At 46.6% G+C, this 16,889-nt stretch overlaps 2 protein-coding genes across 2 annotated transcripts in view; one reads left to right on the forward strand and one right to left on the reverse strand.

Annotated features, from left to right (window-relative positions):
* SGSH (N-sulfoglucosamine sulfohydrolase) lies at positions 1 to 8,730 on the reverse strand. The gene is made up of 8 exons (XM_083595264.1): positions 8,503 to 8,730; positions 6,760 to 6,920; positions 6,538 to 6,643; positions 4,306 to 4,459; positions 3,764 to 3,920; positions 3,210 to 3,291; positions 2,191 to 2,394; positions 1 to 1,181 (listed from the first exon to the last, which is right to left on the reverse strand). The coding sequence occupies exons 1-8, from the start codon at positions 8,612 to 8,614 to the stop codon at positions 622 to 624; spliced, it is 1,536 nt and encodes a 511-aa protein (XP_083451390.1). The 5' UTR covers positions 8,615 to 8,730; the 3' UTR covers positions 1 to 621.
* The window catches only part of SLC26A11 (solute carrier family 26 member 11), a 19,594-nt gene continuing 11,405 nt past the window's right edge, over positions 8,701 to 16,889 (forward strand). Inside the window, exons 1-7 of the mRNA XM_083595262.1 lie at positions 8,701 to 8,798; positions 10,170 to 10,543; positions 11,057 to 11,249; positions 12,309 to 12,394; positions 14,005 to 14,084; positions 15,183 to 15,325; positions 16,439 to 16,614. Of these exons, the coding sequence (XP_083451388.1) occupies positions 10,352 to 10,543; positions 11,057 to 11,249; positions 12,309 to 12,394; positions 14,005 to 14,084; positions 15,183 to 15,325; positions 16,439 to 16,614 (870 nt within the window). The 5' untranslated portion in view covers positions 8,701 to 8,798; positions 10,170 to 10,351. The remainder of the gene's footprint in view (positions 8,799 to 10,169; positions 10,544 to 11,056; positions 11,250 to 12,308; positions 12,395 to 14,004; positions 14,085 to 15,182; positions 15,326 to 16,438; positions 16,615 to 16,889) is intronic.

Here is a 16,889-nt window from a genome sequence, read left to right on the forward strand (position 1 = left end):
TCAATGAAGTAATCTACTGCTTTATTTGTTGGTTGAATATTCAGTAGGAGCCAGATAAAAAGCTCTTTCAAACTTACTGTTTAGAATTGTCTCATAGGCCTGTAGCGGTCTGAAATTTATGGAGAGGAACTGCATGTTAGCTTTCCACCTACTGGCAGATTTTGGAGTTGGGTGCTTTTAAGTGACTCCACCATTTGCAATCCTCTTGAGAAGACTGTACGGTGTATTCTCCTAAATTTTTCAACCGGATCTAGGCCTAATGCATTCCTGCACACGTTCCTGCAAAAGGCACTGTTTCTGAATGTGCAAATCACAGCCTGGATGGGACCAGCCCAATTCTGTAGAGCAGCATTTGCTGGCTGTTCCATTAGGCACTTGCGACATCATTCCCTTTGGCAGCAATGGGGGGGCTGGCTAAGACGGTTGATATGTCTGCAGCAATTAAGAAGGCAGGCACATAAGAAACCACCCTCGTCTTGTTGACTCCAGCTCTTTCCACAGCTGCAAAGGCAACAGTGCTTAGCTCTGCAAACTGCAAGCCTTTGCAAGTCAGAGCTTTCCCTAGCGCTGCTCATATGAATGAGGAACTAGCAGCCACCACAAAAGGGAAGAGGGGGGAAATCACAGTTCGTTATGCAGCGGTCGACACTGGGGGCTGGGCTTATCCTCCAGGACGCCGTCAGGCACACACACCCAGGGGTCGTCCGTTTCCCACTGCCATTTCACCAACAGCCCCCTGAGCTCCTCCAGGACCTGGGCATAGCGGGGGTCAGAAGCCAAGTTGCGGCTCTCCGTGGGGTCGAGGCTGTGATCGTACAGCTCCCAGCGTTCTCGGTAGTAGTAGCCATGCAGCGTCTTGTTCCAGTGCGTGGGCTGCCCTGCCTGGGTCCTGTTCAACAGGTCCTGGAATGTGGGTGACACGTAGAAGTCCTGGTCGATGGGGAAAGGCGTGCGGTTCTGCAGGTTGTGGATGAAGCGCAGGGGCCCCCGCTGCACAGCCCGCATGGGATAGTGCATGGTCACTTCGTGGAGGCTCTGGCTTGCAAACACTGTGGCCCACGCCGGCTCCAGAGACAGCGCTGGCAGCAGGGACTTCCCAGTCAGTTGCACCATCCGCTTCCCAAAGAGGCTGTAACTGGGGTACGGCACAGAGAACCAGTCCAGAATGGTGGGGGTCATGTCTACAGAGGGGAAGGGGAAACATCAAGCATCCATTAATAAATAATAATAATAATAATAATAATAATAATAATAATAATAGCAACATTTATTTAAATGGCACTGCCAATGTAGGTGGCTCAATCCCACAATTGAAAGAAGAAATTCCTCCCCAAAGGGTGTACAATCTAAAATGACTATAAACAGCACAATAAAAATCAACAATTTAAAACGCACAATTCAACCCGGCTTTTTGTTATTGTTAAACTGCTTTAGAGATTTGATGTGCAATCCAGCAGTATGCATAGTAAATAAAACACATTCATTAAAGATTGGAAACTTTTTATGGACTTCTTGCTTGAAAGATAATGAACTTGTAATATCTGGATTTTACAAGATATTTTACAGATATTACAGATATTTTACAGATTTTACAGATATTACAGCGCTGTAATATCTGAAGACAGAAGTGCCTGGCGTGTTCTGGTCCATGGGTTCACGAAGAGTCGGACACGACTAAACGACTAAACAACAACAATATCTGGATATTTGAATAAATAGAAAAAAAATGGAATATTTAGATGTTAAAAATGGAAACTGAAATAAAATTTTTTTTTTTAAAAAATGAAGATTGGAAGAAAATATTGGCTTACAGAAAATAGAATAGTTGGGAGTTTAATAGGTGAATACTATATGTAACTGAAGGACATAGAACGGGAAGTCTTTTAAAATCTTTTTTTCATTTTCTTTTCTTTCTTTCTTTTTTGTTTTGGTTCCTTTTTAGATTATATTTTTAAAGTGTTTCTTTTGTCATGGTGTTTTATAAAAATATACTTTGTATTGGGTATGAACTTTTGTATAGCTTTGGATAAGCATCAAAAATAAATGAAAATTAAAAATAAACACACAGAACAGATGAGTGCAAATGGAAGCCAAAGTCACCCCCAATGTCTCTTCCCCACATTCAAAACCCTCCCCTGCCTCACACTTCCCCAATGTCAATACAGAAGTCGATAACTCAGTGGCTCTCACCTAGCAAGCTGGCATAGGCACTGCTGACCTGTCCCCAGCGCGAGGGATGCTCAGGCGAGGAGACGAGGAGGGGTTCAGCCGTACCTGACCGGTACAGGTTAGTTCTGCCGCTTGGGAAGGGGATACCGTTGTCGGAAGTGTAGATCACAAGGGTAGTGTTGTGGAAGCCAGCATTGTTCAGCTCCTCTAGGACAAGACCAATGCCTACATGTGCCACAGAAAGAGACCTGAGGGTGCTGCGCCAATGGCCTGTAGCCTTCACCAACAACTTTGCTCAGAAGAACTCTCGTCTACACTGTGAACCACTCTGATTAGATGGGAGCTTCATTGTCACCATCTAATTACAGTGGTACCTTGGGTTAAGAACTTGGTTCGTTCTGGAGGTCCGTTCTTAACCTGAAACTGTTCTTAACCTGAGGTACCACTTTAGCTAATGGGGCCTCCCGCTGCCGCCGCGCGATTTCTGTTCTCATCCTGAAGCAAAGCTCTTAACCCGAGGTACTATTTCTGGGTTAGCGGAGTCTGTAACCTGAAGCGTCTGTAACCCGAGGTACCACTGTACTGGAATGGGACTTGCTTCCCCAGCCAAAAGCAGCTCATCCAGCTGCTCAGCATGAAATATTTTCACTCAGTTGGGGCAGCCAAGTCTGGATATTGCTAACCACAAATGCTGAAGATAATGAAATTCATAGATATAATGTCTGGAGTCGCTTGATGCTTTCTTTCCACACCTCAATGGGATTTCCAGGATTTTAAAGGGCAACCTGAGCACACATGTGTACCTGGAGGCCACATGCATCCCTGGGCTGAAGGGAACTTGATTGCCATCCCTTCCTCCAGAAAGACTCCCTTAGGTCCTTAAGCACAAGAGATGCCACACGGTATATCAAGGTGCAAAAATGCACCAGACTCTCCCTGAAACACACCTAAGCTCTCGCTCTTGCTTCAAGAGCGCTGCATCTCCAGCCTTGCCCTCCACTCCTGCAGGCAGGATTGCTCTGATTCAATAACCACCCTACCTTGATCCATGCGCCCAGTGGTTGTATATTGAGCTGCCAGATCCGCACGAGCAGCTGGTGTGTCCTGTACAAAATATGGGACCTGAGGGCAGAAAGGGGGGGGAGCAACTGTTACCAGAAGCTACATCAGGAAGGGAAACCAAGGGAATAAAGGCCCACAAAGCTACCTAGAAATTGCAATGGCCATGGCTAACCTCCCTCCATTGGGCGCAAATGATCTGCTGCACAACTCCTTGTCCAGCAACGGGAAAGGCTAGGGGATGCTGCACATGCCCCCTGGGTTCCATGGCAGAGAGGAAAAGGGCGGAATTCAATGCAGTGCCTATGGGGATTGATCCATCAGCACATGTATTTCTGCTTGCCAGGCTTTACAATCTCCCTCCCCTCCCCTCCCCTGTGTGCTGTTATGGGGAGGTGCACATAGAGAGAGGAGCCCATGTGACGGCTTCTGCTAGTGGAATGGGGTAGCTGAATCCGGCCCACGTGTTTTTAGTTAATGACCTATTAAATCTATATCCCGCCCTTCCTCTTGTATCTCACATTCCATGTCTCACCTGCACTTGATCTGGGCTGTAGTGCTGGGGTTTCCAGTCTGGGATCCAGCCCATTCCAGGCTCTCCATTGCCAAATTTCTCGCAGAAGGCTCCGTACTGGGGCTGGGAGTGGCCGCAACGGTGTGGATCGTGGAAAGCAACATACAAGAAAAAAGGCCTGCCAGTTGAAAAAGCAGGTGTGAATGCACTCAAACGCCTGAGACAACATCACCTCCACCACTTTTAGCAAAAGTACTCTGGGCGTCCTCCAGCTTTGCTGAAGTTCCTCTTTCTGCTAACTGCAGCCCTCAGCCTCTGCTCCCTTCAGTTTTTCTGCTGAACCTCTGTGCTGATTTTTTATTCTCCATGAAATAAACACCACCATTTTTCCCCAAGCTCTCTTTGTTGCCTCTCAGGTTTACGTAAATTTCCCTGCAACAAACATGTAGACTGTAACTGATGGCTGTGCATCCTTAAATTCCATTTGTGTGCGCCAGAGTGCCCTGGTCTACACAGGTAGTGAGCCTGCAATGCAATACAAGCACCATATGATGGGTTCTTACCTTTCCTCCTCCTGGCTGCGGAGGAATTTCCGAACCAGCAGCTTGATTCGGGTGATGTTCCGCCCCACCTGCAGGACAGAGCCGTTCTCCTCAGTGTAGGCAAAGTCAAAGGGATACACAGCCTCTGGCCCAACATGTTTCTTTCCAATGATCCCTGAAGCAGACAAATGCCAGCAGTCAGATGCAAGAGCAAGGAAAAGCTAATAGATCACATAAAAATCCGCCAGCGCTCTGATGCACTTGGAAGCTAGTGGTTACCCTGGATCAGGCTTCCTCAACCATAGCCCTCCAGATGTTTTTGGCCTACAACTCCCATGATCCCTAGTTAGCAGGACCAGTCGTCAGGGATGATGGGAATCGTAGTCTCAAAACATCTGGAGGGCTGAGGCTGAGGAAGCCTGCCCTGGATGAATCCAACACAAGGTCTCTGCTGTCTAAGAGCTACTGGCTGCCTCCCAAGAACTGTGGTTTCCTAAAACAGCACTTCCTGCCAAGGCTCAGGCTATCTCAATCCCAAATGGGAGAGATGCAAGCAAATATGGTTGCATAAATGTAGGCCTCATTTCAGCTGGAGAGGAATGCATGTGTATGGCCTGAATGTGGTTACTGGGTGGTGGGAGACTAAGCATGTACAGAATGCATTCCCATGTGCCAAGGCTTAGCTTCTGCTATGGAAAACAAGATTGGGGACTAAGCTCTGGAGAAACTTGGTTCAGATTAAGCTTTATTTTAAAACCAGTCTCTTTCATATACGGTATATTTGACACGGAATACATTTTGTACTTAGCATAAGTAAAAAGGTAAAGGTAAAGGTACCCCTGCCCGTACGGGCCAGTCGTGACCGACTCTGGGGTTGCGTGCTCATCTCGCTTAAGAGGCCGGGAGCCAGCGCTGTCCAAAGACACTTCCAGGTCACATGGCCAGCGTGATGAAGCTGCTCTGGCGAGTCAGCACCAGCGCAGCGCACGGAAACGCCGTTTACCTTCCCGCTATAAAGCGGTACCTATTTATCTACTTGCACCTAGGGGTGCTTTCGAACTGCTAGGTGGGCAGGAGCTGGGACCGAACGACGGGAGCTCACCCCGCCACGGGGATTCGAACCGCTGACCATACAATCGGCAAGCCCTAGGCACTGAGGTTTTACCCACAGCGCCACCCGCATCCCTCACTAGCATAAGTACATGCATATAAATAGCCATGCATATAAATAGCCATACGTGTATATGTGGAAGAATTGTGTTACTGTGCAACAATTGCTGGTTTCTCCTTTAGAATACATGAAGGTGGTGACAAAGAAGAACACTTTCCATGGATTTTAGAGAGGAACTATTTATATAGCATGCACCATCTTCCACATATGACGCTTGCCCTGTTGGATTTTTTACTTGGGGGGGTTATATGTATCCCAGTACCAAGTATGACATGAGAAGGCTCATGTCTTCTCATCTGTGCCAAGGTGAGCCAAGTTCTCAGTGAAGGGGTATTCAGGGAAGGCATGTATGCACGTATACTCAACCCGCTTTTCTGTTGTGGGCTGAGCATGCTCCAAAACACGGATGATGGAAGCTCCTCCCCTTCCCATGATGGGAGGGCAGTCCTTGGCAGAAAAATATTGGTGAAAGCTTCGTGGTAAATAAAATAAACCCCACTGCAGCCGGCCACAGACAACCAAGCACACCTTGCCCCACAATACCTCTCACTACCAAGGAAATGCAATATACAAACAGAAAGAGGACCTACCCAGTTGATGCTGACGCAAAACCCCACACGCACACTATACAAAAGAATACAAGCCTCCCCTTCTCTCCTTCCCCAACCTTATACTGTACTCAACACTAATGTCTCACAACAAATGTAACTGACGTGTAAGAAAGAATGTACAACCTGGAAAGAGACAAGGCATGTAGTTTTGCAAAACAAGAAAAACTTTTTTTAAAAATAAAATAAATAGAATCCTTTCTCCATCTATGTACAACCACATAACGGGGGCTAAAACTCATCAACGCACATTATAAACTAGGGATTAGAGAAGCACTGCATGCATTTTTAAAAAAATGGTTTTATTGCTTTTGGTAAGTTTCATTTTCTTAGCTGATTGCAAGGCAAAAAGAACTAAAATTATTTGTGTGGTATGGAGGCTCCCTTCCCAGATTCCCTATAGAAGAAGACGAGTGGTATCTTGAGCTGCAGGTGAATTTGCAGGGAGGAATTCTCCTGCTCCCACCAGCTTACCTGTCCGAATCCCTGCCTGCCTAAGCAGCAGGGGGAGGCTCCGAACACTATCAAAGGAGTTGAAGTGATGCACATCCTGGTGCAGCCCATACATCCCATTCTGGTGCTGCAGATAAGAGAGAACCATTCACAATATGAGCAGGGCAGGCAGGAAAGTGAGTTCCAAGGTGATAGAAAAGGACTGAGCAAGCAGTTCCCTTATTGCCATCCGGCAAGTGTTACCTGAGGCAGGCCTGTGAGAATACTGGCCCGGCTTGGGGAGCAGCTGCTGACGGAGGTGAAGGCATTCCGGAAGATCAAGCTGCGCTGGGCCAAGGCATCCAGGTTTGGGGTGTTGATGGCCGTGTTGTTGTACACGCCGCTCTCAAAGCCACCGTCGTCAGCTGCCATGGAAGGGTCAGAGGTCAAGCTGTGAGATCAGTGTCCCATTGCAACACCACTGTTGCCTATGAACAACGGTAGCTATGAACCAGGTAGCTGGGGGTTTGGGGCCAAGTTCTGCAGCTCAAGCAGTGCCCAACTTCCTAACAAAACTGAAATTTTGTGCTGCACCCCAAACTCAAGCAATTTACAGCGTGCTTCCACACAGCACCCTTTATTGTGGATGCATGCAATAACATGACACTATACTCATCAAAATCCCATCCCTGCCCTTAATCTGGATTTACCGTTTCTTTTTTTCTTTACTTTATGGATTTTTAATTTTTTTGCTAAAATGGTAAATCCAGATTAAATGAGAAGATATTATAGAACAGCTTTTTGATGAGGGTGATGACGTGTGGCCTCTGCAAAAACCAAAAAAACCAAAAACTTGAGTCCTGAATAAATTGTTGTGTGGAAGTACCCATAAGCAACATTACCCCCAGATGCTCAAGCAAATGCGTCATGCAGTCACAGTGGAAATGTCAACCCTGGAATCTGAGCCACCCAACAGGTCCATATGAATCAGTTTGTGGAACAAAGGAGGAACTGCAGCAGGAGAAAAAGGGGAAACGAATACCACAAATCTCACAAAATCCTGGTTAATGCTGGGCCTGTATTACCAAATCCTGTAGACAGACCCTCAAAGTATCCCTATTTTCCAGAGAAAGTCCAGGATTTACAGAAGTTGATCCTTTTTCTTAGGACATCCCTATTTTCATTGGAGAAATGTGAGAGGGTATGCTTTAAAGCAGGCAGGCATAGGTCCAAGCCTCTATAGGGAAGCTTTTAATGTTTAATAGACTACTGTATTTTAATATTCTGTTGGAAGCCGCCCAGAGTGGCTGGGGAAACCCAGACAGATGAGTGGGGTATAAGTAATAAATTATTATTATTATTATTATTATCATCATCATCATCACATGCTAACTCACTTACGCTACCTATGGCTAAACCATAGCTGTCAACCTTCCCTTTTTTTGCAGGAAATTCCCTTATTCCAGCGCCGTTTCCCGCTGCTATCCCGGATTGTTAGATATCCCCTAGACTGTCCCCGGGACAGGTGAGGCTGCTGATCCCTTATTTTCAAATCTGAAAGATGACAGCTATGGGCTAAACCCCAATATCTCTTAATACCCGTCTAGCTCTTCAGTGTCCACCACAAGGCCTCCCTGGCCCCCCAGCAGAACACAGGCCTATCATCTCCAGTCTGGGAACAGCTGCGCCTGTTGAATTGTTAACAGCACAGTAGCCCTAGCTGAAAAGAAGTTGGCAACATGGTCTGACTGTTGAACCAAGTGCCCCAACCAAGAGGGGCATGAGAAGGGAATGGTGGTTGTGGGACATATCTTAGCGCCTAGTAGTCCATACTGGGTTTGCGGGGGGAGGCGCAAGTCCGGCCCCTCCCCGAAGTTTCCCACTTCCTTCCTCAGAGCTTTCAGGGCTATTTCCCGCGAGGGCGAACTGAGTGGGGAACAGGGGGAGGCGTGGGTTTCATCTCCAGAGAGCAGCACCCCGGCTGGGCCCCCGAATCTGCTCGCTCACCGACGATCAGCAGCACGTTGCGAGGTCTGCCCGGATCCCTCCGAGCGCAGCAGAGACCCAGAAGCAGAAACAGCAGCGGCGGCGCCCCCCATCTCCGCGCAGGCAGCGGCATGGCGAGACACCCGCCCAGGCCCCTTCCTCGCCGGGCGGAGCGCGCGCCTCTCCCCTTCCCAGACTAAACGCCGCTGGGAAAAGGGCCAGCCGCCGCCTGGCTCCACCTCCGGATCACATGAGACGCCTCTGACCGGATCTGGGTTTTCCGTGCTCCTCGGTGCCTTCTGCCGGCGCTGCTTTGGGTGAGTCCAGCCTGGGAGTTGGGGAAAAAAGCAGAAGGGGTCCTTCGACTACCAGGAGGAAGCTGTGACCTTGGAGCTCCTTTGTTTACGCAGCAGGAGCAAATAGACTCCTCTCCTTTTTTTTCCTGCTTTCGTTTTAAAAACCAGACAAGCCCTCTCTCTCCCTGCCGAGTCTGGTGATGGTGCCCCCTCCGCCCTGAAGAGTCCTAAGTAATTTCTGGTCTCGTACCTACTAACTGCTTTGGAGCATTGCTGTGGCTTAAGCTGAGGAGTAGCTTAGCCCCAGGCCCCGTTTTCGGTGCTGGCTCTAGAACGTGAGAGTGTAAACTCTGGGTATGCACAGAGTGTGTTTTCCTTGTCGCTGAATAGCCACAGGCCCCATACCTGTGGTTAGGGAAATGAGGCTTCTTGGTCAGAAAGGCGGGGCTTGCGAGGCTGCGCTTGAACTATACAGTATGCTTTTATTTAATGTTACCAACTATATATGTGTGTTAGAGCAGCTGCTTTAATCCAGGAGGAAAGGGCATTTACTCCTGGATGAGTTTCCGGTTGAAATAATACGTAAAGCGGCATGCAACATCTACAGCCCTAGTGTGTGTGCGTTCACTCAGAAATAAGCCCCTCTGCATTCAAAGTGGTTTACTTGCAAACCAGCGCCCCTGGATCACCTCCCAAGTCATAAAAACAGCTTGAGCGGACATACTAAAAAGTTCCTCTCAAATAAACCCGTTGACTAGAACCCAGCTGTCCCCTGATGACACTGTTTACATGAAGTAACAACCACACAGTCCCTCCTCTTTTGCTAGGTCATGCCAGACCACACAAACTGAAGCATGCAGTCTGAGAGCTGTGCACTCAGCTTCCAAGATATTATGGTGTGCACCCTTAGTGTGGATGGGTGGTGCAGTTGCTTGGGTCAGTAATCTGTTTAGAGCTGGCTTTGCCCTCTTCGCTTCTTGAGGAAAAATGGAGATTTCCTTAAGAATGGAGGGGAGAGTTGTCTGTTCTTCAGAAGCAAAGATTTACCTGCTTCCCAACGAAGGCTGCCCATAGTTTGTCAAGCCCAGTGGTCATTCTTTGCTTTCCCATTATCATATTTTCCTGTATTGTACTAATATTTGGCACTTCAGTTATCTTAGGGTATGTTAATTGGTTTCGTTTTGTATTCTTGTTTGTAGTTTTCATCTTAAAACATGCCCATCACTTCTTGGGTTTGTTTTCACAAACATGAATGAGAAGATTCCATAGCAATACTTGTCTTTTGGGGAAGAAAGCAGGCACTTATGTTTCAATACCTCATTAATATTTGAAATGAAGAACTGATTGAATGACTAGAACGGTGGGTGTCCTTTTTCGCCCTCTCTCCCCCAGGTATTATCGGAAGCCTCCTATTGCCTGTTTGGGAGTCTGTCTGATGTGCCTTGGCAATGAGCATGTGAGATGACCTTCTCCTTGGTCTGCTCTCTTGACTTTGATATGCCTGCAAGCGGTTTTGATCATGACTGGTGTGATGGGCCCCAAGTGAATTGGCCTGAACTACTGTGATTCCAGCCATGGCAGAGAGAAGCCATGAGTGTCGGGAACGATGCTACGGAATAATCCAGAAGAGGCTGCCGGTGCTAAAGTGGCTTCCCAAATATTCTCTGCAATGGCTGCAGCTTGATCTCGTTGCTGGACTGACGGTGGGATTGACTGTTGTGCCACAAGCTCTTGCCTACGCTGCGTTGGCTGGCCTCCCAGTGCAGGTGAGGCCATTGACCCAGAAGCTTTTCTTGCCTTAGTGTAGCATCTATTGAATATTTCATTTTCCGTTTTTGATTGAAAAATATAGATCCAATTCCAGAGGAAAGCAGCTTTAGAGTTAATGAGCTCCGAGAGTCTCTAGCAGACTGTGGCTGCCTGGAATAAATCAAAGGTCAATGAGCAGGAATTACCAGTTCTCTGAAATACTTTTTACTGTTGTTTGATTCTGCTTCTTCCTGTTGTTCCAAGATAATAAATTCTCAGACACCCTCCTTTAAAAGTGTTTTGCCGAGTTATCAAACAGACACCTTTTTGTTTCTTTCTCTAATTTTTTTATTTGATACAAGTTTTGACACACACTACAAGTTAAAATGTACACAGCACATATGTAAGACCTTTATGTATGACAAGGATTACACTTTTCTTAGCCATTCACAGCCTTTTTCTCCCTGATTCTGCTCTTCTTCCTACATCACTGCGACCAGTCTCTAATTGCCTTCCTCCCTCCCTTATAGTATGGCCTCTATTCCTCCTTCATGGGCTGCTTTGTCTACTGCCTCCTGGGGACATCGAAAGATGTGACACTGGGCCCGACAGCTATCATGTCGTTACTGGTTTCGTCCTACGCATTCCATGACCCTTCCTATGCCATCCTGCTCACCTTCCTCTCGGGCTGCATCCAGTTAGCTATGGGGCTGCTGCATCTTGGTAAGACCTGGCTGGTGCTATATTTGGTCAAATCAGTAGTCCCTCAAGCCTGTTTACGGCCAATAATAGCCAAACAGGGAGGCAGAACTGGAGAGATGACAGGGCAGATTATCACTGGCTGTCTACCACAAGATTCTGATAGTTGGAGCTGAACATAATGCTGTGACCGCAGCCCTCCGTTAATTACAATACTATGACTTTAGATATCTACTCAAAAGTAAGTCCCATTGAGTTTGGTGCTGCTTTACTCCCAAATAAGAGGGTGTATGATTGCAGTCTTAAGTCTCACAGCTCATTGAATTATAGTGATTTGTAATCCCACCTTGTTTCCTATAGATTATCTGTTACTATCCAAGGTTTTTGTTTTTCAATGTGTGCACATGTATGTGTTTATTGGAAGAGAGTAACATGCCCATTTTGTACAGATTTGTTTTTCACCTTTATTTTTTTCAAACTTGGGGACTAGCAGTACTTAAAATAAAATGCTGCAGAAGAAAATACATAGAAAATTAAAAAGTATCGTACATTCAGCTCATCTCTCTTTTCCTTGGTTAGTTCTGTAGCTGCAAGGGCACTAGTTAAACTTGGGTTTCTGCCTTGTGCATTGAGGCAGCACTAGATGAGAACAGCCTGCCTCTCCCCAGCTTTGTCCAGCTGCCCCTGCTATTAGTGCTTGGGACCGGCAGGAAATGAAGGACCTGTGGCTCTAGGAAGGCAAGAGACAACCAAATGACAGACAAAAGTTTCCAGTGACTGTCAGAGCAATGGAGAAAGGAATCCAGTAGGCTCAATTCTGGTGTGGAGCATTAGGTGGCTCAAAGAGCATAGACCATAGACCCTTGTTGGCCAAACCAAAGCCAAATGAAGGATACTGGGGAGTGGGATACTGCAACTGCCTCTGTCTCATTATGTGTGTGTTGGCATCCTTGAGGAATGGATAGCTTTTGACTGAGGAGCTTGGTAGTTCTGAATGGACTGAAGGGAGTATAATGTGCAGTGAAGTAAGTCCGTTGCGCCCGGTCTTTGTAAGGCTTAATAGGGATTCTTCATTCCTGACAGGTTTTCTCCTGGACTTTATCTCCTATCCTGTCATTAAAGGGTTTACTTCAGCTGCTGCAGTCACCATTGGCTTCAATCAAGTCAAGGTAAGGGGTTTCCTTCCCTCACTTGGCCTTTATCCAGCAATCCAGGTTCAGCAGTGACATTTCTTGCTTGTAAAACTCTCCTGCCCATTCTGTAAGAATAGGATGGAGGCCAGGCTGCCTGTTCAAGTAATTAGATCTCTGCTAAAGGGCTTAAGGAGAGCTCTGTAGGGCTAATCAAGGGTGAAGCAGGCTGGCACAAAAATGCTTATGTTGTTGATAAAACTTAGGAATTGTTGATAAAACTCTGGCAATTGTGAGAACCTGGAATTGTAACTATTTCCCATGCTATACATTCTGCCCTCTCTTTTCCTACCTTTCATGCAACAATCCATGGGATTAAGTCCCTTTCTACCACCTCTGGGTTACATCGTTTCCTCTTTCCCACCTTCTGTTTTAACTTTAAAGAACCTAAGGATTCTGCAAAGACTAAATGGCAGCTGGCAGATCTGTTTAGCTGGGATCCCCTGTTTTGGCCACTGACAACCCCACTGATTTGCCTTCACAGCCCTGCAGCAAATGTTAAGAGATTCATGCCACTGCCAGGCAAGAGATACCAGAAACAGAGACAAGTAACTAGGGCCTAACCAGTTTTTTTTATGATCTCAGCTAATCATGGTGTTGATTTAAGAAGCAAAGGGGCCATGGACTGCCCAGAGTACTAAAACGGACAGTTATCTGGACAGATTAACCCCACCTTCTGCTGCCATAGATTTGGGGCTTTTTTTTTTTTGGATGTGTGAATGCTTGAACCGCCTACCATGTTCCAGCTAGTACCTTTAAAACGCTGTTCAGTCTGATGTGGCATCAATGCATCCTTTGTGGTTGGCCACAGTCAGCTATTCACAGGGGTGAGGGGCAGGAAGCAGCAGCAGCAGATAGCAATCACTGGCTGAACTCCTTGTGTTTGCAACAACAGCCCGTTTCAAGAAGTACCTTTGAAAGAGAAGCCTCTGCTCCTTGTTCCACAGAAGGCTTTTAAAGCAGTTATGGTAGGCAAGAGCTAGCAAGCCTCCTCAGGTGAAAGACCATCTTTTGTTGTAGTATGGGCAAATAATTTAGCAGAGGTTGTCTGGACATCTCTTGATTTTTATTTTTGTGGATGGCAGAGACTTAACTTGGAAGTTTGTATAAAACTTCTGAGCACAGAAATATGATTTTATCATTCACATACCTTACACGCTTACCCACAGAGATACCATCACACTTTATTCAGTGTTGGCAGAAAAGAACAGAGTTCTTTATTTTTAGGATAAAGTTTCCAGGACATGTAAATCCCTTTGTTGCAGGTAACATGGAGCACCTCAGAAATTATTGTGAGGCATTTAATGTCTTTCCTAAAAGGAAACACAATAGGCCAAATAGAATGTGGTGTGGTTATTGTTTGTTACTGTGGTATGTATTTTTGTGTTTTTATATTGTGAGCCACCCTGTCATCCTCGAATAAAGGGCAGTATAGAAATGACAACAGCAACACTTACAGAGACACAAGTATGCACTTTCTGCAGCTACATTGTAGTGTGTGTGTGTGTGTGAGAGAGAGCGAGAGAGAGAGCAGACACACTAACTTTTTTCATCATCCTGACTTGTGACTTTAAAATGTGTTTACATAGACGCTCCTGGGCCTGCAGAACATTCCACGCCAGTTTATCCTTCAGGTGTACTACACATTCTGCAGAATTGGAGAGACAAGGTATGTCTGTCCTTGTTTATTTCTCTCTACAAGATCTTTAGTCTGCAAAAGTAGCAAGATGTTAAATAGAGAATTGGTACGTAGGATACCTCTGGGAATAATACAGTGGTACCTCTGGTTGCAAATGGGATCCGTTCTGGAGGCCGTTCGCAACATGAAAAGAACGCAACCCGCAGCGGCGCATCTGCGCACGCGCAGGTTGCAATTTGCCGCATCTGTGTATGCGCATGATGTCATTTTGCGTGTCTGCACATGTGCGAGCAGCGAAACCAGGAAGTAACCCTTTCCGGTACTTCCGGGTCGCCATGGGACATAACCTGAAAGAACATAACATGAAGCAGATGTAACATGAGGTATGACTGTAGATGCCTTTGGACTGCACAAGCAGTTTATTTTATTGAATTTCCATGAGATTTGTAGTCATGCAACTTCACATCATTGGGGGTGGGGGGTGGCATGGGATTCTGTGATGGAGCTTAAAAGTGGGGTGCTGTTACTAGAGAGCTGAGGGGGGCAGGAGTGAGCAAAGTCTTTTGCCTCATCCCTGAGAGCTAAAGGCTTTCTTTTATTTTTTGTAATGAAGGCTGAGATGAGTAGTCCTAAAATTATAGCAACTGAGAGGATCCCTGGCATATTGCCTTCCTGAACTGTATGTTTTAATTGGGTGCACTTGTTGCATGTATTGCATTGAATGTCTCCAAGGTGCGCAGAGTTGGGCTTGCAGTTCTTGCACAAAGCTGAATCTGCCATATTATGCCTGTAGTCTATGAGCAACAATGCTAAATGTGCATGTACCTCTTGGAGGAATGAATGAAAGTGGATCTGGATGTAACTTTTCAGGTCCTCAAATCTTGCATCTTTCCCACAGCCAATTAAGAATCTGTCAGGGAAGTTTTAATTTGGGCTAAGGAGAGGCTCATACATTTATGTGGTGAGTGCTAAGCTGGCTGTTATGTCCCTCATGCACAGATCCATTGGCTCAGTAGGAAGGGACCATTTTCAGGAAGCAGATGTGATGGAGGCCACTTTTTTGGTTTCTCCCCTTGTTTTAGTGAGGCCCCTTTCAATTCAGCTACGATTGTTATAACTTATATGCAGGGTTGCGGATGCTGTTCTTGGGCTGTTCTGCTTGACAGCACTTACGGGGCTACAACAAATGAAAGAGAGCATCCCTAAGGCCAACCGGATGGAACCGTTGTCTGTCAGGATCAGCCAGCTTGTTGTCTGGACAACAGCTACAGGTTTGTCTATCCGCCCTATTAACTAGGTTTCTTTAGCACTCTGCTTTCACAGCTTGGTGTGCTGTAACGTATGTTGAATTATCTGTCTTATTTTTTCATTGGTAAAGTGTCTTGACTTTACCCAATGGTGTAAAGTGGTGCGATGGCTAAGAGTGGTTTAGTTGCTTAGGAAATAAAAAATTGGTTGCAGTCCTGTGAGGGAAGGGAGTATTGTCAGTTTGGCTGGATTTAAAAATCTCACATGAAGGATGGCTGAATACTGAGAAGCAGTGGTGGAGGACGCTATTCAGGCACCTGCGGCGGCACGAGCTGCCCATAGGGGCGGGGCACACTGCGGGGCCTCTGGAGTCTGCCTTCCTCCTCCCGCTTAGCCACCCTACAGTTGGGGTGGGGAGGCAGCGGACGGACCGTTTGGGCAGTGTGGAGCCTGCATGCGCCCAAGCCTCCCAGGAGAGACATGTGGCTCAGGCGTGCCGCAGGCCCCGCGGTGAGTGCCGCCCAGCATTTTGTCACCCCTAACAGTGGTAACACCTGGGGTGGCCTGCACCCACCGCACCCCCTTCCTCTGCCCCTGCTGAGAAGTGGTCCTGGGGATAAAGTGAGTGAAAGCCCAGGATCAAAGAGGCTGCAGGAAAGGTAGGCAATGCAGAGAGAAAGAGCATTACTAAGAAAGAATGTTTGGAGAATTGGTGGGGAGAAGATAGATAGAGGATATAAGAAGGTCTTCTAAACCTCATGAGAAAGTTGAGGTTTTTCCTAATTGCATTTTCAGACTGTGGAAACAAAATTTATTTACCTTTGAATTTATATTGCAAATTCTCTCCATAGTTTTTAAAAACATGGGAGCTGTCACCAGAAGCTGCCTATACGCTTTGGGGTCTCTCTCCACCTCACAGATATTAAAACTTGGTGGTAATCTAAGCATGGGGAACCCCCACTCTCCGTGTATTGTGTCTCTACACCAGATGGTTAGGCAGGAGTGTATTCATGGCCTAATAAGAGATTTGCCCTTGTTGCTAATGGCCTTAACTATCCTCTATGTCTACCATTTGTGCTCACTGTTGGGTAGTGGATGACAGCTTTGCTATAAGAGTCTCACTCTCTTCCTTGCAGTCCGTAATGCTCTTGTGGTCCTGTTTGCTGGTCTCGTGGCCTACTCCTTCCAGGTAACAGGCTCCCAGCCCTTCACTCTCACAAGGGTTACGCCCCAGGGACTCCCATCCTTCCAGCTGCCACCGTTCTCCGAGGTCACACCCAATGGAACCGTCTCCTTTGGAGGAATGGTGCAGGTGGGTATTTCAGTTGTTGCCATAGGTTTATATGCCGATATAACACCCTGTTTTGTAGTTAACACCCCGCCAAAAAAAAGCCAAGGCAGTTCACAACAATAATTACAATTAAAACTACAGCCAATTTAGTTATGAATACAGCTAAAAAGAAATAATTGACAGCAACATTTTAACACAATCCTCTGAATGTGGTAAGAAGAGGTACAGTGGTACCCCGCAAGACGAATGCCTCGCAAGATGAAAAACGCGCAAGACGAAAGAGTTTTCCGTTTTTT

Source organism: Podarcis filfolensis, assembly GCF_964270895.1.
Source record: "Podarcis filfolensis genome assembly, chromosome: 2".
In the NCBI taxonomy this organism is placed as follows: domain Eukaryota; kingdom Metazoa; phylum Chordata; class Lepidosauria; order Squamata; family Lacertidae; genus Podarcis; species Podarcis filfolensis.

Excerpts from the sequence above, each read along its gene's own strand:
- SGSH (XM_083595264.1), bottom strand. The coding sequence starts at position 8,614 with ATGCCGCTGCCTGCGCGGAGATGGGGGGCGCCGCCGCTGCTGTTTCTG. Across the intron at positions 4,460-6,537 it reads GCAGGCAGGGATTCGGACAG|GGATCATTGGAAAGAAACAT; the intron begins GTAAGCTGGTGG and ends TGTCTGCTTCAG. Across the intron at positions 1,182-2,190 it reads TGCCTATGCCAGCTTGCTAG|ACATGACCCCCACCATTCTG; the intron begins GTGAGAGCCACT and ends TCCCCTCTGTAG.